Source organism: Alligator mississippiensis, chromosome 1 (assembly GCF_030867095.1).
Source record: "Alligator mississippiensis isolate rAllMis1 chromosome 1, rAllMis1, whole genome shotgun sequence".
In the NCBI taxonomy this organism is placed as follows: Eukaryota; Metazoa; Chordata; order Crocodylia; family Alligatoridae; genus Alligator; species Alligator mississippiensis.
In genome coordinates this window covers 176,764,227-176,788,820 of record NC_081824.1, presented here as the reverse complement: position 1 = coordinate 176,788,820, position 24,594 = coordinate 176,764,227, and the positions used below count along the sequence as shown (strand labels likewise).

The 24,594-nt window shown below is 42.5% G+C and overlaps 1 protein-coding gene across 2 annotated transcripts in view; it reads left to right on the top strand.

The window, feature by feature from the left end:
• The window catches only part of LOC102573864 (ALK receptor tyrosine kinase), a 438,013-nt gene that overhangs the window by 251,713 nt on the left and 161,706 nt on the right, over positions 1 to 24,594 (top strand). For both annotated transcript variants that reach the window (XM_059717199.1, XM_059717197.1), the window contains one exon: positions 1,619 to 1,820. In XM_059717199.1, coding sequence (XP_059573182.1) covers positions 1,619 to 1,820 — 202 coding nt within the window. The remainder of the gene's footprint in view (positions 1 to 1,618; positions 1,821 to 24,594) is intronic.

Below are 24,594 nucleotides of genomic sequence, written 5' to 3'. Positions count from 1 at the left end.
TCATGGATATTCTGCTCTCAGGCTTCCTTTTTTCCATTTATGCTCATATCTGCTGGCAGAAGGGGGCTTACATCTTATATTTTACTGCCCAGTGTTTTTTTCAGGACAAATATTTTCTCTGGCTAAATTGCTTTCAAATATATGCTAATTCAAATGCCTATCAACACAGTGTGGGCTAGTGGATAGAGTTATAGTCTGGAAGGCAAGTCAACTGGGTGTTCAGTTCCTGCCTGTTTTGCTGACAAACAGTATGACCTTAGTAAAGTTGTTCAGTCAAAGGTTTTCAAAAGTGCCGGCTGATTAGATGTCTGATTTGAAATATATAATATCTGCTTTTTGCTTATTTCTGTTTTCCCCAGAGGTTTTGAATACAGATTGGCTCCTATATTACAGATATTTAGTACTTCTGAAAATCATGCAGTTGGTGTCTCAGTGAGAGAGCAATTTATAAAATGTTGATTTCAGCTGCCTTATGCCTCAGTTTCTTCCATCTGTGAAATAGGCATATATTGACTTGCAGGTGTGTTGTGATTATTAGTGACAATTTTGAGAAGTGCTTTGACACCCATCGCACCAAGCCATATGAAAGTACAAAGTAGAATTGTCCAGTTAAACTTGCAGGATAGGGAGTGGTTGTGGCATATTAGAAAACAGTCTGTTTCAAGGACTAGTTCCCTTCTACCAGTTCAACTAATACATATCTCCATGTGCATGTTTTGTGGAGTACTTGGTAAATTGGCCAGCTGCCAAAAGAGAGGTAATTTGACTTATCCAAGGTGAGCTGAAATCTGCTGAGAATTTATTAGTTCTGTCCCACTGGATTGGCCTGAGATTTTTATGGAATAGGATTAGGCCAAGGAAGTCGATGTACTGGGTAATAATCAAAACTTTAATGTGGATTAGTAGCATATAAAATTAATATGTTAAAATTAATGGCTGCAGCAATAAAATGGTGTCAAGCCTTTATTCTGACACTAATAGCTTTGAATATACTGTACAGTACCCTTTGCAGGAGAACAAAATCAGAGCTGGGGAATTTGTGGTCATTATTTGTACAACAGCAGTGATCAATACATGTCTTGTTTTGAGTGTGAAAACAGGAGGGCCACTGATAACAGCAGGAAATTGTTATAGTCCATGGAATCAAGCTGGTATCCCATGTCAGAGACTGGAGCTGTGATGTTTAGAGCTGGATCATATGTAGGGAACTGGGAGGGCAGGAATCCAGGAGGCAAGCTCTGTTAAAGTTGTGGATAGAGTCTATGGGAATGCAAATAACTGCCAATGTTGAGTTTTCCTACAGTACATATAATGTGGTTCTGATCTCTCTTCATTGCGTTTGCAGTCTCAAAACAGGCCCAGGTATTGCTTAGATTCAGTAATGAATCTGCAAGTGGTTTAAAAAACGTCTTGCAGCATCTGGGGATAAAGAGCCCTGCAACCAAACACTGCTTTCCATTAAAGTCTCTTAAAGGATAAACAGAAAAAGTATGATCTTTGGATTGGTAAAGGCAATTATCTTGGACCAATTTAAAGATGCATTCTTACACAGTGAGCCATGGAATGAAACAAAACTGGGATTTTTAAAAGAACATTCTACTTGCCTTTTTCTTCCTAGGTTCATTTCTGTTCCTTGATGCATCATATAACATCAGCCCTGTCATCCTGAGCCCCTGGCTGAGAAGCAGTAGTGATCACTGCACCGTGCAAGTGGCTGTGTACATGCATCTCCAGCAAAATGGAGAATATATTGCCCGGATCCACCCCATTGATGAAAGCAGCAGTGAAATCCCATTAATCCCAAATCAGGAGAAAAATGGGTAAGTTTCTTCTAAACAAGAATTCATCTCTTAGTGATTTTGGTATTATACTATAAAGAAGAGCATTTTATTCCAGAAGAAAGGCGTAGATATTTAAATGGTACATATGTAATGTTCTGCAACCAGGTGGAACTTCGACAGCGACGACTGAAACTGAAACCTTTCAGTCTTAACGCAGTCACTACTCCCTGAGGTAGAAGACCTGGCTCTGTTAGCCCAGGCTGTAGCAAGCTTATCAACCTCAGTGTGTGGCCTAGCTACCTAAACAGACAGGCAAAGCGCTACACTGAGTGGGTGCAGAGACGAACACAGGCATGGGCGAACCAGGTGGCTGCCCGGGGCCCGGACAGAAAGGGGGCCTGAAAATGGTTGTTTTTTTTCCTGTTGTCTGATTATTATTATAATTATCTCTGTCAAAGGGGGACCCAATACTAAAAGTTCTCCTGGAGCCACCAGTAATTTGGGTATGGTCCTGCATGGGTGTGGGTTTTGCTAAGACCTAAGACTGACTTGGGGCTGAATTTTAGCAAGCTATTAGATCTTCAGAACAGTGAATCCTTGACCTATGACTAATTGGACATTCATTGCTGCCTATGAAGGACCAATGGGGAGATTTGCCTCAAAGCTGAAGGCCCTCCTACACTGTCCATTCCTTTTCACTGTCTTTTGTTCTTAATATGTGCCTTTCCCAAGAGTTTACTACCGGGCTAGAATTTCACAGAGGGCCTTGCATGGATCTTGTGCATCTAGATTAATTTCCGCATTGGTTCCTTGATGATATGGACATAAGTAACATTAACACCTGTCTAAACGCAAGCAAAAAGTGGTTCTTTGCATCACAAAGGAGTTCAGTACCATTCCTTAGGGGAAAGCTTTTGATTCACTACCATTACTTAGGGGTACCAGTGGCTGAAACATTTCATCCTCTCTGTAAGTAAGATTAATTGTTGGTGATGTCTCAATTTGTCAGACTTCCTATGCATTCTCTTAGATTGTGGTTAGAGGCAAAACAGCAGGATTGTAGCTGAACAGACGTATTCTAGATGCCTAAATGGTATGGTGGTTGTTTAATTTAAAATTTAATTTAAATAAACGTGAAACTAGCATTTTCTCTGTTCTAGCTACTGACTTTGCCTCCATGCCCCAGAATGTTGCATAATGAAGTATAATTCTTACCAAACAGCTTAAACTATCTTTTGTTTAACGTAATAGATTAGAGGGAATGATACTAATGTCGAGTCCTGCTGCCTTATGCCTGTAACAAGACGTGGTGATTATCTGATTACTGTCTAAAACAAACTCTGTAATTTCCAGTAACAAAAGAAAAATGTTCAATAAAAAACCTGACGGGAGATAACCTGACTCATAGGAGTGGGCTGAGTGGTTGTAATTCTACCATAACACATGGTCTATAAAACTGTAAAAGAGAGATGGTGTGTGGCTCAGTCGTGCTTAGTTCCAGCAATGCCATCCAACTTGTAAATTACTCTTGATGTCTGGGGAAAGGTAATTAGGGGAGCTGCAGCAGCTGTCTTCTTCCCTGGCTGTTTGAAAATGCTTTACTGTGTCACTGCTAGTAAACATAATTTGTGCAAAATGCAGCCACGGCACTGGCAATGCCACCGCTGCTTGGCATTTGCAAGGTATGCTGCTTTGCCAGGATGCTTTACTATAATGCATGGAGGCTCTTCAATGTTGGATTTCACTGTGTGAAATCAACCTTCAGCACAAGAAAACACTGAGCATTGTCAGACTGAGGGCAGGGTGGAAAGCTTACTTCAGCCATTGTAACAAAGTGCTATGTGTTTTTGTACCACTGCCATCTGCTGGTGACAGTGGTTGAAGCTAGAAGATATGGTCTTCAGGTGAGAATTGGCTTCTTGGAACTGGCAGTAGGCCATGTTTTAGAGTAGTTTTAGTCATGAGCATGCTAAACTTGCAATATCTTGGGGTTTTACCAGCCAAGTTTGACTTTTTTTTTTTTTTTTTAAAGACATGCTTTAATTTAGATTGCCAGGAACTCTGTGACTTGTGTGCAAGTAAGGAAGGCCAGGTCAGGTAGTTGTGGTGACCTTTCTGGATTTAGTTTCTTTCCCTCGGTTATCCTCTTTCTGTCTGAGTCTTTACCAGGCTTACAGTGATTATTGCACCATAGTACCCTGCATTATATGTAATCAGTTCATCCCAGATTTCAGAGCTTCTTCTGGGTGTCTGGAAAGGGCTTGTGGGCTTTTTGTTTGTGTTCTGCCTTCCTCTTTAGCATGAAATATTATTAACTTCCTTGGCCATTTTGGTATCTTTTACCTTTAAAAAAAAAAAAGTCTCTGCCCTCCATTGAGTGCCCTAAAGGATCAGTTGTGCTCTTAGTCTTTCTCCACCCTCTTCTAGTAGCATGATGTGGGTTTTGAGACCTTCAGATATCTTTTTACTAGAGATCCTAAAATTATTAGTGAGTGCTTTCTGGCTTTCAGCATACAGGAAATCCTAAGTGCCCATTCTGGATGCATACCTGAATCTGTCTTGAAAACATAGCTGACCAAAACCCCACAACTAGCAGGTTGTAAAGAAGGAGAGGGGAAGAAGGAAAACCCTCCCATGTTTCAGCCACAGTAGCTGAGTGGTTAAGGTACTTCCACTGGAAGTGAGAGACCTGAGTTTTAGACATGCCTAACCTGCATCTCTGACTTCACAGCCCAGTGCTTTAACTGCCACACCACAGACTGGGTATTATCCAGTCCCCTTTTAAACCTAGCTCCCTTGGCAACCAAGAAAGGCAGAAATATGTGGTCAGGAGGACAGGAACAAGTCAGGCTATGAGATGGCTGCAGTACTAGAAAGGAAAGGGGCCTTGATTTCTAGGACAGACCCTTGTTCCCAGTGGGACAGAAGCTCCCCTGCTGCACTGCCCTCTGCCTGTTTTATCCAGTGAGAATGAAATGCAAGGGCAAGTGGCCCAGCTTCAAAAGAGGCAAACAGGCATGCTGGAGAAGGAAGTGGCTAATGTTTAACCTATGGTACAGTGATTAGACACTGTTATGGGAAGTCACAAGGACACAGATTTGAACCCCCTTTAGGTGAGGAGGTTTTTCGTAGATTCAAGTTCTCCAGCTGCTTGGGCAAATACTGGAACCACTCCACTAATGGAACTAAGGGGAGATGACTCTCTTTCCCAACACTTTCTAGGTTTACACAGAGATATATATGCACATAGCCACATAAGTACCCTGTAGCTCAGGCTTTATGCTCATCCTTACATATCCACAGCAGAGAGGCAGGACCCAAAATGCCAGAGGACACCTAAATGCAGGACACTCCCATCCCTGTACCATTGAAGGAAAAGTCATGGCTTGACAAAAATAGCCAATATATGCAGGTAGTTCAACCGTGCTCTTCATAAGGGAATCTTCACTCTGATCTATACCTATCCAAAAAAATGTACCTTTTGGTGTTTTCAAAGTGCTTACCTTGGTATCAGATAGGGCATGGATCAATGAGCAATTGAGCAGAAGACAGTTAAGATTTATCCTCTGCTTTCCTTAAGGATAATAAAGAAGAAAGCTACCATGATTTTGCCTATGTAAGCAAGGGTGGAACATCCTTCCATCCACCAGCCCAAGGGAGGAAAGAGCTCCCTTATATATATTTTCAATAGTCAGCCTCCTGTACTGTGCACCCAAGTATAACTGTAGACTTGGATGATATTGGTTACATGTCTAACTACCTGACTGTGCCCATAGATTAGTCTGATATCATTTGCAGCTCCACTTATTTCCAGATCATCAAAAGGAAAGGCTGGATCTTAAAAAATGCTGTAAACATTCCAGTGCCTTCCTTTTTTTCCTCAAGGAGATAATATTCAACTCTTCTAGGATGTGGTCTTTATATAAATATGCATAGCCTTACTTTGAAACACACTGAAACTTTTTATAAAAGACTTTGGGCTTTTTGTAAAATCAGTGCTAATAGGAAATACTGTATAACCAAAAAGAATGTTAACCATCCAATGGAATTCCTAAACTGCCTATAGGTATTCTACAGTAGGAATGTCATTATCTCATTTTTTTCCTTAAAGATTCCATAGATACAGGAACATTTGGTCTTGAAGTCTTTAATGAAGAGTTGTTTGCTAATTGAAATTCCTGTCCTAGAAACTCAAGATGCTTCAGTACCTTGACTAGTGACATTTCTTTGATTCAGTGATTTTTACATGCCTTTACATACCAACCTAACATGAGATGTTAAGCACAGAGAGCTCCCGCTGGCTTCAACTGCAGTCATGGGTACGTATCATTTGCTGAAACTCAGACCCCATAGTAGGAAGAGAAAATGGGTTTTGTTGAAAGTAATGTACTTGAAGGTTAGCATGGTGATTAAATTAACTTAAGGGAAGATTTTTCTCATATCTCAAGTAGCTTATGGTGTTAGTTACCATCTCTCCCTTCCAATATCCTGAATTACATGTAGTCATACTTGATAAGGTCTTCATGGTTCATGTACATTTACAAGGAGGAAGAAAAAGTGCTGTCAGATACTGTTCTTTGATTAGGGGTTTAGCCAACCCAGTGAAGTTACTTGTTGGCAGCTGCAGAATAGGAATTAAACAGTAGGAATATTTAAGCCATGAAATTTTTCTTAAGACCCCAGAGAAGGAACTTCTCTCTTCGTTTCATACAACTTTCATTTTGCTAAGACGTCAGCCTTGCAATCCTTACATACAACATTTCCCATTGAACTCAGTCAGTGTTTTATAGACTTAAAGACTACAGGATGGATAAATTTGTACTTTTTCTCCCCTGGTTCCATTTCCGCTACAGTGAATAATGTAATTCTATGAACTGTGGAGTCATACTAATCCCAGAGTGAGCAACTTGTAACAAAGAACTAGTGCCATGTCTATTGACTGGTGCACATGAGACCTATGCTTATTATTGATTTATTTTACTAAAGTACCTATCCTTTATATAGGAAAAAAAACCTAGGTCATTTAATCATATTTGCAAGGCATTGTGTTGTGATGGGATGGGGAGAACAGAAGAGCTTCAGTGGGAAAAATAACCCAGGAATGATAGATACTTTGAATGGTCTATGAGTACTAGAGTACCTGAAGCTGGGAATGGGCTGACAGTAAGGGAGCTTCTGTAGGGGTATACATGTATGGCCATGTATGTATACACTTATTTTATTGGGCTATACATGTAACAGTAAATAACTTATCTGTGTTCTGTGTGTAAAATGACAAAATGTAATAGGTAACTTTATTGTAGTTGAGTAAAGGACTCAAACAAAAAGGGGTGGGTGGGTAGGATTTCATTCTCCCTTAAGTTATTACTTTTTGGAGCAAAATCTTTCTCATAATAGTTGAATTCCTGTTGAATGCTGTAGGATTCTCCAACAGGAACAGTGCATTATATATACTGGCAAAAGAGGAGTTGTTGCATTAGAGAGCTAGTTGATTTGACTCTGAAGTTGGAATTTTTTTTTATATTGTCAGTCTCTTTTGTCATCTGTTGGACAGTTATTTTTCTGGCTCAGCTAGTGAACTGGCAGCCAAAAATGGTAAAGGGAAGAAACTTTCTGCAGTACTCTTGATCCTCTGAACTAAAGATATGACATAATTAATCATGTGGTCTCTAGCAGTTTTCAATTATCCCAAATGCCATTAGACTTAGATGCTGCATGGTGTTGTCTTTCTGTCTGCAGCATGGTTTGCACCATCCTTTCTCGTTACTGATTTTTTTTTATAGGGTTTTCTTCTCAGGCATTGTAGGTGACAAGACAGTAGTTCTTTTTTGTATTACTGAAGCAATGTTAGAGTGGCAGTTCAAATATTGACTGGGGAATCAGGATCTCCTTTGTTCTAAACCTAATTATGCCAACAACTTATTCTGTGGCCTTTGGAAATCACTTTGCCCCTGTTAGTTTCTCTAAAAACCAAGGATACTTATTTTACTTACTTGTGTAAGTACCAAATACAGTGACTGGAGAGGTGAGAAGGTAATGGAGGTATTTCTAACAAGGTCAGAACGTGGAGTGCTATAGTTTTCTGGATTTCATTTACAGGAATTTCACACAACCGGGGTTGGTGTAGGTCCAAAGTTTCAAATGCACTCAAGCTGTTCGTTTATTAGGATTATTGCTGCATATTGCTACGTGTTACACACTATAAATCACCAAATTAGCGAAGTATGCTAATCAAAGCTTTTTCTCTGTGCTTGTGCAAGCTGTCCATGTTGTCCATTTTGGCCTTCTTTCCAAAGCTCATCACAGTTTTCCATCCTTTAATTCCCCATAACCATCATCTTTGCCTCATTCCACTTCTTCCAGAAAAGGAAGGCTAGGGCATAAAGTAAACCCTTAATATTCTATAGCTCTTTAAGCTCCAAAGATGCAGGGTGTGGAACAGGTTTTTTACCGAAAGCACCCTGCAGCCACCCATCTGTAAATATAGTCACAAAAGATGATAAAGTGGTTAAGTCTCTGAATAAATCTCAGGGGATTGCATTTCAGGCCTCAGTTGTGTTCTGGCTCAAGTTTCCACTGTGAATCACTTTTTGTGCAAATCATATTCTTCCTATGTTCCATTTTTCCATCTATGAAATGGGGTGGATAATACTGCTTTATGTCACTCATTCCTTGTCTTCCCTGTCTGTTCAGAATATGAGTTCTTCAGGGTTGGGAGGGTATTCTTACACTTGTTATCCAGATTACAGGTAACTTTGTGGGTAGGCTACTGCTAAAATGGCAGAAACAGGTCTACAACACAACCTTTTATTTACTTGCGCTTTAAAAAATAGAAACAAATATTTATCCCAACATCTATCTAGCCACCCATGACAGTACAACATAGATTCTTACTTATATGGGCTGAGGAGACTTGAGAGGTGGGAGGAAGGTGGCATGCAGATTGGCAACAGGTCTTCTTGAATTTGCTGAGTTCAAATTTCCCTTTAGCCTATGCCCAATATTTATAGATGGCTGGTTCTAATATTCTATAAATGATCTCTGATTTGTTTTATTTAAATGTCTTTGTTTCACTGAAACATTTGGAACTGGATTGAACCAGAGAGCTTGTGGACTTGGCAGGTGTCAATTAGTTGGGATTTATATCCTTGGGAAAGAAAGGGGAAGGCTTCTTATCTCCTTTCCTTCCCATTGGGGAATGTTGTTCAGCACTGGCCTGTTTCTTCTTACCTTATTTTATGGTCTTCTGACAAGGCTGTTTTTGTTTTTACAAATTATCTAAGCAGCTTAACAAAAATATATCTATAATAACAAAGTAACATCTAATACATTTGGTTGCATCAATCACTACTACTAATATTTTAAGATGAAGCTATGAGATCATGTATTTGGATTATTTAACGTATGGTCCTCCCTAATCTCCTTCCAGGTCTTGTACTTCGTTTAATTGTGTTTGATGACTTCTTTTAATTTGCTGACCAAGCTACTTGTCACATCTGCGAAGATTCACACTATGGTCACTCAGAAACAAGCTTTGGGACCTTCTGCTTAGCAACACTTCTGCAGCTTGGCCTAGGCCCCTTGAAAATGGCCAAGGCTGGCAACATACTAGGCATGCATACAGCAACTAGCACAGAGCTCTCTTATCCTGTGAATGCACTATAATAATGCCTAGAACTTCAGCCAGTCTTGGGAGGCATCATAGATCCTTGCAAAATATTAGGTTCACTTAAGCAATGAACTTTAAGGTCAGGACTTAAATATTTGATCAGGGAGGCCAAGAAAAGCACTTATTCCACTGGAACTTTATTAGATACATATATAATTCTACAGAGAACACAATGAACAATAAAATACCAGCCCATTTTGAAGGTTACTACAATCCTGATAGACTATTCCTTTTCTGGGGTGTGCAGCTTCACTTGAGATTGATTTCATTGATAGATGTCAAGAAAAATAAATGAAGGAACCACCTGCACCAGCCAGATTTGACCTTTGAGACTTAAAGACTGAAGGTTCTTTCATTCTCTCTTTCCATATATACAGCCTTCTCGTCTCTGACAGCTCTGCAAATTAAGATAGGATTTTGTATTTTTGAAGCCCTTTCACTTAAAAGCCCTGTTGCCAACTTCATTATTATTATTTGTGGTGGTATGAACTCATGCTTTTTTTCCCTTTCAAAGACATGCAAACTAATTTTTAGCCATACACTAAAGCTCACAATGACTGGGCTGGACCACCGGGAGTTTAAAACCAAGGTTTTCAAGCTTTGGGAGCTAAAATGGTCACTCAAATCCATATTTAGGCAACCAAATTAGTTCTGTAGTTTGGGGTTTTAAAATTAGCTACATTTTAGCAATTCAGGAGATAGATAGTTCAGATAAGAATTCCAATTTTTTTGTCCAAGTTTACTGTCTCCTGCCTTGGAGTTTACCCACTACTGGTTGTTGGTGAACGACACTCAACTGCAGACAAAAAAAGGGAAAACCTGCAACTTTCTTAGTCCTAAATGCTACCAGCCAGCTAGTTAGGCTCAGCCATTCTCTCCAAAATGAAGCACAAAGGAAGATCATAGGATATGGTTTTTAATCCTTCCCTGGAAAAATTGTCCTCGGTATTGTTGAAGAAACCATTCTCTTTATAACATTATTTTAGATTTGGAAACTCTTTATTCATCCCCATCCTGCAAAGCATTGATCTCTTCAAAACCCCAATCATAATCAACTAAGGAAGTATGTGACTGTGTGTCTAATGAGGCACCTGGAAGAGTTTTCTGCTTGCTTATTCAGGAGCTAAGGAAATGAATTCAGAATCCTTCAAAGGGTGCTGAGATAAAATGCAGTCCTTCAGAACCTTGTGTGAAAGCATAAACCTCCTCTACAGATGTCTAAACCCATGAAAGATTTCATTTCCCATACAGCTGAAGCACTAGATTATACAGATCAAGTTCTCACTTCTAGCTTCTATGCTAGTCTTTAAATAAGTTTGATATGGCTTTATATTACTCTTAAAACTTTTAAGCGGATTCAGTGCCAGGGCAGTAAAATGCTGGAGTGCTGTTCTTGGAGACAGTGCATCCTGGAGCCAGCACAGTATAGGACTTGGCCATGAAGAAGCCCAGACATAACCTTTTTAGTCAGTCTCAGCAAGGGTAAGGCAGATACAGCAAGAGACTCCACAGGGATCTGCTTGCTTAAAAAGAGAGAATACGTACACTAATTTTTTCAGTCATTTCTAGCTAACCTGTGCTGTCAGGAACATTTGTGGAAACAGCAAGGTTTAAGTGAATAATAGTAATATTAGAGGAAACCTGAGATTCGAATTCCCAAGGTTGAGCATTTACACTGGAAACTTGATTCTGAGAGTTTCTTTTCATGCATTTTTCATTCATTACTATGGTATCTCAGCAGGTGGTCATGATGGTAAGTTATTAGTGATGCTGGCTAGAGCCAAACCTGGAACAAATAGTGGAATGTCCTATAAAACATTCCCAGCCCCCTGAGCCATCCAGTCCCCTTGAGTAAATGAAAGGCAAAAAGTGACTATAGGAGATTTCTGTTTGCCTTAACCTTAAACCATCTTCAGAAGCAATTTGCTGACCTTGGGACCAAAGAGAGCATGACGGTAGAAGACGGAGAATAAGCACGTATTTCCTAGCAGCCACCCCACTAATAAAGTTTGCACTGAAAAATATGCATGCACAGTAGGCACTTTACTGCATTTAGTGCATATTACTTTGCCTGCCTTTAGACAATACAGAAAGCACTATGAAAAGTCTGATTTGACTTAAGTCAGCTAACATACTTAGCCCCTGTCCCCATGGTATCCAAGTCCTTCACAATCTTTTAATGAATGTATCCTTGTAGTGTCCCTGGAAGGTAGAGGAGGTACTATTCCTTTAAGATAAAAGATAGCGAATCAAGGCAGGGGCATGCCACTACTATATCTACACTGCAACTGGAACAGTGGCTATAGCATGAGTTGATCTACCTGACCCAGCTTTGATCTACTTAGTTCAAGCAACATTGCAGTAAGGATTCAACACCTTCGGCTGCAATTCCGGCTGTCCAAGTATGCCAGTGATCCTGGGTATCTGGGCTGCTGTGCTTTTGCTGGGGTTTCTACATCTGCAGTATAGCCTGGTCTAAGTTAGCTAGACTGAAGGTACATAGTCAACAATGGCATCTTATGACTGCATTATAGATGTAACCTAAGGGTCCCTCTACACATGCAGGCACAATAGGATCTAATGCACGATCCACACGATCGTGCCTCCTCCCATGCCACATATGCATAGTAAAAGGTGCGATTGTAAGATTAGGCAGTAAATCCCGTTACACCTTATCGCTGGTACAAGCAGGACCTGGGATCATCATTCCAGGCTCCCCCTGTACCAGCTCCTGTGTTGGCGAGCCCCATAGCTAATGGGGCTCATAGCAGGGGCAGTATTGCCCAGCTGTCACGAGCTGCAGGGCTCACAGTGGCACCAGCACCAGGAATGCTGCCGCTGCTATGAGCCTCATTGGCTGTGGGGCTTACAGCAGGGGGAATGCTACTACTGCTACAAACCTCATGTGGTACGGGGCTCACAGTGTAAGTAGTATTTCCAGAGCTGTCCCTGCTGCAAGCCCTGCAGCCCCCGCTGTGAGCTCCGCTGATGAGGCTTGCGCAGCGGCAGCATCCCTCGTATTCTCCCCACTGCCCCCATTGCAAGCCCTGCAGCTGACAACACTGCCACTGCAAGCCTTGGCAGCTGAGGGGCTGGCAGTGGTGTTGCGCCCCTGTGGTTGGGAGCCCCTTAGCTGATGGCATTTCTAGCCACAGGGAAGAACTTGGCCTCACGTTCAATTAGTGGTGTGATTAGAACAAGCTACAAAGTTAGTACACATTTTTTGTGGAATAACTTTGTGGCTCATTGGTTGTTTCATCCCACCATTAATTGGTTGAATGTGTAACTGAGTCCCAGCATAATGTGTGATTACCTGGTTAATCATGCCTTAAGTGTAACGTGTAGATGGGGCCTAAAATACTTGGCCAAGGTCACACGCAATGTATTGTGAAGCAAGCATATGAACTTGCTCCTTGAGTCTTAAGCTTATGCCCTGACCCACTGGTCCATTGCTGTCTTCTATCTGGTCCCTTACTAGATAGAAAAAATGGAGAAAAAAAAAGTCCCTGGTCCCTTGTCTAGTGTAAACATCTTCATCTGTAAAGAGCAGCAAACAAATTATTTTTTTAAAAATTCTCTTTCCAAACCTCTATTATTTTTTTTATTAAAACAAGACCTTTTCCTTTTCTAATGGATCAGTTTCTACAGAATCTTCCAAATTACATGAGGGAGGCCTGTTATGTCATCTAGTTCGTCCTGCAGACCATGGAGGTTTTTACTCTACAGTATTTTTCACTGATCCATTTCACTCCAATATAGGGCTTACACTGTTTCTCATAGGGATGCTCTTTCATGCTCCAGTGGATCAGCCTGTAAGGAAATTGGTTTTTATATTCAATGCAGAGATTCCTTAGCTTATTTTCCTCTTGTTGTTCTTAATGATATATCCTTGGATAATTCAAAACAGTCCCCTCCCATTCATACTTTTCAAATACTGTGCATGCAAATGTGATCATTGTTATCCTCATATCCTCCACATTTATTCCAGGTTTTTGTTGTTTGGCTGCTACATGCCTCTGACTTTCCAAAGTCCTTTTTTGGGTCTTCTGATTATTCCTCCTGTTATAGAAATTTTTCATTCTCCTCTTCTATTTGAGGCTTATATTTGGTTTAAAAAAATAAAACCACACAGAGCAAAACCTTTCCCACTTCATCTTGTACTAATCTTTACACCTCCACCTTACCTCATTGGCCGTAGTTGGTGCTATGTATTTGTTTCAACAAGATGGGTGGATTTCAGTTCCATGTTCACCACAGTACCTTTCACGATTTCCTTTTCTTTTCTGTTCCTGTATTCAGTGTCCCTTTGCTGTGTAGAATTCCAGGACGCTTCACCGCAAAGACTGTGAGCGTCAGCTTTCCCACAAGGGAAATACTTGCAGCATCTTTTTGCAGACTAGGCAACATCCCTCACCAATATTGCCAGCCTTGTTCCAAGCTATTCATCTTTTTCCTTGTAGTTAATCTCTCTTTAATTCCACCATTTGGCAAAGTTTGATAACAAGCTTGCAGTGTAGTTGCTTTCTATATTTCCTATCTACTTAAGACCTTAAGCAAATGTTTTTGCCTTCTGTGGAATCTCTTCTGCAATTGTGTCACCCTGGGCTGTGGTTTTGGTAGGGCTGATGATCTCCAAAGGGCCAGCCCTGCTGGATACCTACAAATCCACTACCTCTCCAGAGAGCTCCCAGAGTGTCACCGGAAATGCTATAGAGAATCCATGTTTAGGACCCTTCCCTTGGAGTCTAGAGAAACACCAAAGTTCCACAGGTAAGGTTGCCTGATGCACCAAATGTAAAACCAAAACCCTTGCCTCTAGTAGCTGTCCTGCAAGAATGAATAGTGTTAATTCAGTGTTTTATCCGGATTCCAGTATGGAATCTGCCTGCCAATCTGTCTTCCTACATTTCACCCTTAAATCTGTCAGACACATTATACTTCATCATTACCCAGTAAAGCGTTCGGTCTTTTTCTTCTCTACGTACAGCGTTAGGTAGGTGTTGATCCACGGCTGGGGCTTTTCGTCACAACCGCACTATAAACATTATTATTCTTCACTAACTGACTAGAAGTGTTGGTGTGGGGTATTAAACAGTTTCTAAGGTCCACTGCAGAGGCAGCTGTGTTTCAATCATAAGGCCAGTATATAGAACTCCTTTAAAAAACACTTTGAAAGTTAGGCATGAATAGCTTCGCATACAATATTTGCAAACCAATACTGGTGACTGAATATGCTTTTCTAATATTTCATTAAAATGCTTGTTTCTGTTTGTTGGCTATGAAGAGTCAGAAAACTGCATAGATCTAATACAGTAATTGTTATATTTTTGCTGGCAACATTCCAAAAATCTATATGACTTATTATACACAAGTCTTTTTCCCCAGTTCCATTTCAGAGCCAGGTGCAATTGTACAAGTTTTCCCACTTGCTCAGTTATATTGTACTTGTTCCAAGAATAGATCAGCATGACAAAAGTGTAAATTTTAGTGCCTTGCACAGAAGCATTCTAATATATTGTTTAAACAAACACAGTATAAATGTCAATGAAGTCCTTCCCTTTTGCATTCAGAGTTATTTCCCTTCTTGCTAGCTGTGTGCAGGGATCATAGGACTTCTAAGGACCCTTTTTATCTCTCTCTGGGTTCTGAGTCTTTGAGTCACTAAGAACAATTGCCAATTAGTTACAAGTATCAGCTAGTATACTTGCAATATTTTGGAGCCTTTGAATATAGCTGTTTTTCCCACCTTCCATAACAGGCTGACTAAATATAATTTTCTATATAAGAAAGCTTGAGCATGTTGAAAATAATTAGAGCCCTTTCTGATCACCCATGGTCTTATAAGCCCTTCATGCTGGTGAATTGAGACTGCAAAGAAGTGAGTACAGCTTCTTGGATCTAAACCAAGCATTTCTGATCCAGAACTTAAACCAGCTACACCAGACTTCCCCCACCCCCACCGTTCCAGTGAATTTTTATCTGAAGAAAAGACTACAGAAGTTAAGATCCAAAACTGAACATTGACTAAGGTTATAAAATTTTTTGCAACTTTATTTCTTCTAGTAAGAAATGCAGTATCAAAGCCGCATGACACTTGTGTGGGTGGCAGTCTGTTTTTAATGAAACAAAACCCAATAGTTTCTCATATCTGGAGCACAGTGACCAGATTTATTGTACTTTTTTGAAAGAAGAACCTTATATAAAATGAGAGAGATTATTAATACCTTTATTCATGTTATTCACTTAAAAATAATCTAGCATATACCCTTTTCAGCAGAGGAAATAATATAGAGTGGAAAAACCTGAACATTCTGTGCACCATGATTGTTAGAACATCTCCTAAGGTAACTTAAGTGAGAAGATTGCTACCTTTATTCAAAGCTAATTGAATTGCTTATTATTTTTAAGAGATTCAGTATCTCAAGGGTGTCAAGCCAAAGGTGTGATTGTACCAGAAAATGCCCAACTCTCATGTGTGATGGTCTGCCTGAGGCAGATAATCAATGGGGCAGAAGTTTAAGGAACAGAACATTCATTTCAAATCTAGCAACTATAGTACCTTTGCCTCTTCCTTTTAAATGACTGACTTTGGGAGACCAGATGTATCAGTGACATTGGCAACGGGCTCTACTGATGTCGTCACTTCAAACCCTTCCCAAAACAATGACGACCAGCAGTTGTTAGCATCTTCTGGCTAGTATTAAATGAGTACTTGGGTGTCCAATGACAAATGAATAGTTCTGTGGGGTTTTTTTGTCTTGGTGGCCACACATTTCTTTACAACTGGCATTATCTAGCTTACTTTTCAGACACCTAATCAAAGACTCAGTAAACCAAAACACTCTCTTTTTCCCTTCCATGCCATCCCTCTAGGTCAGGGATAAGGTGTGTGAGGTTGAACAACATGAGGGAAAGTTGACAGTGTCTGTGTAATATCATTTTTGTGGCTAAATACAAGGTTTTTATGTGCCACTGTCAATACTAAATACTGTAGATCATTCATTCTCAACCAGAGTGCCATGAGATCCTTTTGAGGGTGCCACAGCGTACTATGCAATATTAACACCATTAAATGTGTAAACACCTACATGAGTCACAAAATAAACCCAAGAGATTTCACATAAGAAAACATTCTGATCTTCTGTGATCTTTCTGAGTTCTTCACAAGAAAAGGACTGCTCTATTTATTTTCTAAGTAGAAAAATGCATGAAAGCTCATTTCCGAATCTAAAAAAAAACAAAACGTGAGAATCACTGTTGTAGATGAAAACCTGGCCCTGGTGCATGCAGTGGGAGACTTGCCTTTTAGTTCAGTGGGGCCAGAATTCAACCTATTCCATTTTTTAAATATGTAGGTCAGAGCAAACCTTCCTTTCCTTTCCTTCTTCTCACAGTTTCCCAACACCAAAGACAGCTATATAACTGCAGCTCTTGTCATTCTGAAAGTGGGGAGTAGAATTATCCAGGCAGGCATTTGCTCAGAGAAAGGGGTTTAGTTTTTTTATTTATATTAAGTTTTTTGGTTCAGTGAAGGTGGGTTATCTTGAACTGTACTGCTGCCTCAGGGTGTATTTTTCAAGTTATGTCAAGGGCACCTACAGCATATAGCGAGGTGGCTTTTTTAGTTGCCTTATCCATCTGAAAACTCATCTGAGGTTATGTAGTTTTATTATTAAATAAATATGGTTCTTCCTTCTAAAGTAATTTGTTTCCTTAATTGTCTGTAATTGGGTCTGTGTGTACCAGCTTCTTCCTTTCTTCAACTAGCTTGCAGGCTGTGGGGATCAGAGGTACTTCTGCATTCTTGTAGATGGGATCATTAAGGTATTTAGCTTCCCCTCTAGCTCCTGTAGATCTAATTGCTGCCAACTACCAGATGTGTGAGAGCTCAGATTCCCTTGGCATTAGGAGGATCTCTTTAAATAGAAAAGGTGACATCCTGAAGTCACAAGGACCAAGTTTGATTTTACTTTTTTTTTAATTATTTATTTTTCCTTTTGGAATTTGAACAGAAGAAATATGAAACTGAAAAGAGGTCAAGGACAGCTGGACACAGATAGCTTTGTGTAAGTATGAACACAGGTGGTCAATAAGCTTAGCTAATCCTTGCAAAGAAAGTTTTTATATGGGCTAATAATTGGCTAATAATAACAAGTTTGGTTTATTATACTTCTTTCACATTTTTTAACACTGATGTTCTTGATGAATTGTTTAGCTCCTGAAGACCTAGTTGAAAAAGTGAGTTGGGTGGAAGGCTGACCAAAAGCACTGGGTTCTGAGAAAGCCTTGATGGAAGAAAGAAAACATGCCCAATGGTAAAATATATACCATGACATGCACACAGTAACTTGAAAGAAAATTATTTGCTGACTCAAACATCCAAATGTTAGGAAATTCCTTTTGTATGTATGTACTGTGATGGAGTATGTATACTTCCATAGTTGTATATGTCTTTTTTTGTAGGAAACCTGCCTCATTCACTGCTCTCTTAAACTGTGTCCCCACAATCAGGAATGTGTGGTCTGTGGTAGCCTTTTGAGGTGCCATGAAATGCATATGGTGCTTGTGAATCTGTTCACTGCACTGCATATTTGCAGCATGGTGGTATAATTAAATACCACGAAATTCTCGAAAAAAGCATGGCAGAAAAAAGTAGGATGGTCACATGGCTGCAGCGTGTGCCAACAGAAACCAGAGCCTGGCCAGCCATAGCCATACTCTGGCTGCTAGCCAGGCTCTGCACACCCAGATTGCTGCTGCTGCCCCAGGAGGCCCCCAGGACCTCAGCTATGCTGGCCCATCTTCCCTACCCTACCTGGGGTAATTTGCCATGTACCAGAGCGCGCATACAGGAACATGCCCAGGGACAACCAGCTATTTGGCTCCAGGGAATAATATGTTTCCACTCGTGGGGACATGCCCTTAGTGAGCACTTACTCAGTATTTTGTTTTTCTCATACTTCAGTGTGTGAGGCCTCTTGGCTAAGGACAGACATTCAAAAAGACTAAGCCTGAATTGATTCAATCTTTGCAGGTTAGTCTAACCTGGGTAGGCTAAATCAGTTCGTAACCCAGACATCCCAGAAATGCAGGCAAATGCCTGCAGTGGCTCAAGCTAGAAGCCAGGGGGCACTAGAGCAGCCCTCCCTTCCCTTCCATAGGCTGAACAGAGGGGGGCGTGGCCAGGCCCCAGCAGGACACTCTGATTATTCCCCACCCCCCAGCTGTCCAGCAGGGAATGTTTATCAACCCTAACTCAGTGTTTATCAACTCATTAAGAAAACAAATCCTCTCTCCATTAACTAATAGAGCTCTTCTTAAACAGCTCTTCCAAGGAAGGACATTAAGATACCTGTTGATTAGCTCCAAAAAGCCTGTCTGCCTCTGTCTGCTCCCATAGCACAGGCCATAGCCAGCGTGTGGTCTGCTAGCTAATGCTGAGGTGTCTGTCTAAGGCAGAGGGGAGTGGGGAATAATTCCTGCTTAGCAGCGAGAAGCCAGGCAGATGCTCTGTGCCTGCAAGTCTGTGCTGGGCTCTAGCCAGGGAGCAGAGGGGAGGGGCCAGTCCTGCTGTGGAACAGAATGTCCCTCACAGCCCATAGAGCATGCGAGGATGCTGGGGGTGTCTGGTTTATTTTAAACCAGTAAAGGGTCTGGGACAGACATTGCATAAACTGGTTTGAGCCAAATCATAGTATAGTGCTTAGGGTCGGAAGGGACCTAAACAGATCATCAGGTCTGACCCCCTGCCCTGGGCAGGAACGAGTGCTGGGGTCATAACAGCACAGCCAAATATCTATCCAGCCTCCTCTTGAAGGCCCCCAAGGTAGGAGAGAGTACCACCTCCCTTGGGAGTCCATTGCAGAGCCTGTCAGCCCTAACCATGAAGTAATGCCTCCTGATGTCCAGCCTGAACCTTTCTAACAATTTGTGGCCGTTATTCCTAGTAACCTCTGGTGGTGCCATGGGGAACGGAGTCTCGCCCAATTTCCACTGCCCCCTCCCCCCCCCCCCCAGTGAGTTTGTAAATGGCCACCAGATCCCCTCTCAGCCTTCTCTTGTGGAGGCTGAATAGGTTCAGGCCCTTTAGCCTCTCTTCATAGGGCCTGACCTGCTGCCTCTTGACCATGCGAGTGGCCCTCCTCTGGCCCCTCTCTATGCTAGCCACATCCCTCTTGAAGTATGGCACCCAGAACTGGACGCAGTACTCCAACTGCGGCCTGACCAATGCCGCATAGAGGGGAAGGATTACCTCCCTGGACCTGCTTGTGATGTATCTGTGGATGCACGACAAGGTGCAGTTAGCCTAACTGATTGCTGCCTTGCATTGGCGGCTCATGTTCATCCTAGAGTCAACAATGACTCCAAGATCCCTTTTTGCTTCTGTGTTGATAAGAAGGGTGTTCCCCAATCTATAGGTGTGAAAATCAGTTAAATCATTGAAGTCTGATACTACATTCAACCAGGCTTATCGCAACCATTTTCAGACTGGCTTATGTGCACTGAACATTTGTTCTGTTACAGGTTTAACCAGTTTCTGATCACTTAAACTAGTTTATGTGTAATGTCTGTCCCTGGTCCTTGCATTATTTCAGTCTCAGCACAGAGACAGAACTTAATTTCCTGATGGTTTTGTCTCTGAATGCTTATCATTTAGTTGGTTCTTTGCAAATACTAATACATTTATTTTCACAACTTTTCTATGAAGTGAGAGGCTTTATTGTTCCCATTTTACAGATGAAGAACTGAGATTCAGAAAAACTTTATTATATATATATAATAGTTTGTTATATACAAACGTGATGAGGTGCAGCAAATGTGAGACTTGAAACTAAGATTTGATGGATAGTTTTTGTTTGCCTCAACAATAAATAGAGCAAATCTTTTTCTTTTTTTTAAACCAAAGTCATTTCTTTTCCACAGAAAAGTATTACTCTAGGCAGAGATTTGAAATAACCTGGGACCTGCATTCTTTGTTGTTGTGTTTCAAAGTTCGCTAAAAAAAAGGCAATTTGTAAAAGTGGTATATTTCTAGGTTGATGACTTAACACACTTCAGAGATGCCCAAAACTTGCCAATATGTTCTAATTTTAAGTCCAGAAAATGTATCGGGTTCCCTGATACTGTGTATGAAAAATATTGGTTAAGTGTGATATCTCCCAGTAATGGCTTGTCCATATGGAGGATAAGAGCCTATATTATGACCAGCCAATAGCATTTAGTTGTTTAGGTCAATTATAGAAGACTTATGTTTTCAGCAGGGATCAGGGTTTTCTGCGTCCCCTCGATGGGCTACACTTTGGCCATGCCACCTGTAAAGGGGGAGAGCCACGCCCCATGTTCCGCTACAGCAGTGCCATCTCCCCCAGGTGGTAGTTGGGGCTTGGGCGCTGCTGCAAGGGACAGGGGGATGCAGATCCAGGTTCCTGGCCCCATAGCCCTGGCCGCTGAGGGCCCCCTCTGGCAGGACTGGGGGTGGGGCTGGGGTGCTGTGGTTGGGAAGTGAGGGGCACCAGTAGTGCTTGGGGGTGATGTGGCTTGGGAGTGAGGGGCCTGGGTCTGGACCTGCATCCTGGTGAGTGAAGCGGGCAGGGGGAGCTCTGATTTTCCATGATAGAAAAAGCATAAAACAAAATCAAGTACCAAAATGTATAGGTACTTAAAATGTATTTTATTATACTGATTGAGACATTGGTAGGCTTCCAACTTGCTTTAACGTTGTAAATATATCAGTAAAACATTGTATCCAATTGATACATATATAGTGATGTTTTGTTTTAATCATGGATTGGGGGGGTTAAATCAAGGCATTTGCTATTTTTAATCAGAATATTTGCTATTTTAAACAGAGAAAACCAGGATCCCTGGTTTTCAGTAGTGACAGTTCTAGGATTATTCCCTACTGAAAACCTGGGCTGGGAATCTTTATGCATAGCTATTATGTTATTTTAAAATAAGGCATTAGAGCATAAAACATCTGGACTTGGTCTGGCCTCTAGATTCAGTCTCAATGGTCTAAAGAGGGGATTGTAGGTCTTGGGCAATGTCCACTCCTCCATACTCTTGCTTAGGTATGTGTGTTGAAGGTCTTGGTGTGATAGTCGCAGGACTACAGCAGATTCATCAGGCCCCTGACTAGACTTCTTATGTGTATACCATAATCCAGAGGATCATGCCAGATGTTAGAACACAGAGGTGCATCACCACAAAAGCACTAATGTGGGGCACAGTGGCAGAATGGTTGAGACATTTTGCTTCATATCCACAGCCATGAGTTTAAGCCTTACACTGAAGGTAGCCCCATTTGACTCAGCTGTAAATGGCTACTGGGTCCTTCAGTCTAGCCATGTGTTTTGTGGCCAGAGGGGCTACATGTAATGCTAGCCACATCATTCCTCTTGGCTAGGGACAGACATTCAAAAAGCCTGAGCCTGAATTGATTCAGTCTTTGCAGGTTTAGTCAAACCTGGCTATGCTAAATCACTTTGTAACTGCACAGACATCCCAGACATGCAGGTACATGCCTGCAGTGGCTCAGGGTAGGAGCTGGGGGGCGCTAGAGCAGCCCTCCCTTCCTTTCCTCAGAACTTAGCTAGGGAGGCATGGCTGGGCCGATGCTCTGTTTAGCCCAGCAGGGAATTGATAACAGTGTTGGCGACCAGGGTGGACGGCTGGAGACCCTCTGGGTTAAAATCCGTGGGGAACACGGCACAGGGGACACAATGGTGGGAGTCTATTACAGACCTCCCACCCAAAGTCCTGAGCTAGACCAGGAGTTTGCCCAGGAACTGGCTGAGGCAGCTTGCTCCAGGACCATGGTTGTCATGGGTGACTTCAATTACCCAGACATCTCGTGGGAGGATCGCTCAGCAAAATCTGAGCGGTCGCAGAGCTTCCTCTCATGCGTGGATGACCTCTACCTGACTCAAGAAGTCTATGGGCCAACGAGAGGCAAAGCGCTGCTCGACCTGGTGCTGGCTACTGGGGAGGACCTAGTCGGCGACCTAGTGATCGATGGGAAGCTGGGTGACAGCGACCACGAGCTGATCACCTTCACTATCTGCCGAAAAGCTGGCAAGTCGGTCAGCAACACACAAGTCCTTGACTTCAGGAAAGCCGACTTTGACAAGCTCAGGAGGCTTGTCAGTGAGGCCCTAAGGGACTGTGACCGCAGGGAGAGGGGAGTTCAAGAAGAGTTGTTGCTCCTCAAGGGAGCGATCCTCAATGCACAAACTAAGTCTATTCCATCTCGGAGGAAAGGCAGCAAGAGGGCACAGCAGCCCCCCTGGCTCTCCAGGGACCTAGCAGACCTCCTGAGGCTAAAAAGAAAGGCCTACAAAGGATGGAGGATGGGAGTCACCTCCAAGGAGGATTATTCTGCACTGGTCCGGTCCTGTAGGGAGCAGACCAGGAAAGCCAAGGCTGCAACTGAACTCCAGCTAGCTTTGAGCATCAAGGACAATAAAAAGTCCTTTTTCAGATATGTGGGGAGCCGGAGGAAAAGCAGGGGCAACGTTGGACCCCTGCTGAATCAGATGGGGCAACTGACAACTGATGCCCAGGAAAAAGCCAACCTATTAAATAGGTACTTTGTGTCGGTCTTTCATCAGCCCCATGGGATGCCTGTGCCTGCTACAGGGCCGGGAAGTCCGGGTGAGGGTGATCCCCTGCCCTCCATTAATGCTGACTTTGTGAAGGAACATCTTGAGAAGCTGGATACCTTCAAGTCAGCCGGCCCTGACAATCTTCACCCCAGGGTACTCAAGGAGCTGGCGAGCATCATAGCCCAGCCTCTAGTGAGGATCTTTGAAAACTCTTGGCGCTCTGGTGTAGTGCCCGAAGACTGGAAGAAGGCCAACGTGGTGCCTATCTTCAAGAAAGGGAGGAAAGTGGATCCAGCTAACTATAGGCCCATCAGCCTGACTTCTATCCCGGGGAAGATCTTAGAAAAGGTTATTAAGGAGGCCATCCTTAATGGACTGGCCGACGCCAACATCTTAAGGGATAGCCAGCATGGGTTTGTTGCAGGTAGGTCTTGCTTGACCAATCTCATTTCCTTCTATGACCAGGTGACCTATCACCTGGACAAGGGAGATGAGATTGATGTCATATATCTTGACTTCAAAAAAGCCTTCGATCTGGTGTCCCATGATCGTCTCTTGGAGAAACTGGCCAGTTGTCGCCTTGGGTCCCCCACGATCCACTGGCTGGAAAATTGGCTCCGGGGTCGGACCCAGAGGGTAGTAATTGATGGAAGTCACTCATCGTGGTGTCCTGTGACCAGTAGCGTCCCCCAGGGCTCTGTCCTTGGACCCATACTGTTCAACATCTTCATTAACGATGTGGACACTGGAGTCAGAAGCGGACTGGCCAAGTTCGCCGATGACACCAAATTTTGGGGCAAAGCATCCACGCCAGAAGACAGGCGGGTGATCCAGGCTGACCTGGACAGGCTCAGCAAGTGGGCGGATGAGAATCTGATGGTGTTCAACGCCGATAAATGCAAGGTTCTCCACCTTGGGAAGAAAAACCCGCAGCATCCTTATAGGCTCGGCAGTGCTATGTTGGCTAGCACTATGGAAGAAAGAGACTTGGGGGTCATCATTGACCACAAGATGAACATGAGCCTGCAATGCGATGCTGCGGCTAGTAAAGCGACCAAAACGCTGGCTTGCATCCATAGATGCTTCTCAAGCAAATCCCGGGACGTCATTCTCCCCCTGTACTCGGCCTTAGTGAGGCCGCAGCTGGAGTACTGCGTCCAGTTTTGGGCTCCACAATTCAAAAAGGATGTGGAGAAGCTTGAGAGAGTCCAGAGAAGAGCCACGCGCATGATCAGGGGTCAGGGAAGCAGACCCTACGATGACAGGCTGAGAGCCCTGGGGCTCTTTAGCCTGGAAAAGCGCAGGCTCAGGGGTGATCTGATGGCCACCTACAAGTTTATCAGGGGTGATCACCAGTATCTAGGGGAACGTTTGTTCACCAGAGCGCCCCAAGGGATGACGAGGACGAATGGTCACAAACTACTACAAGATCGTTTCAGGCTGGACATAAGGAAGAATTTCTTTACTGTCCGAGCCCCCAAGGTCTGGAACAGCCTGCCGCCGGAGGTTGTTCAAGCGCCTTCATTGAACACCTTCAAGA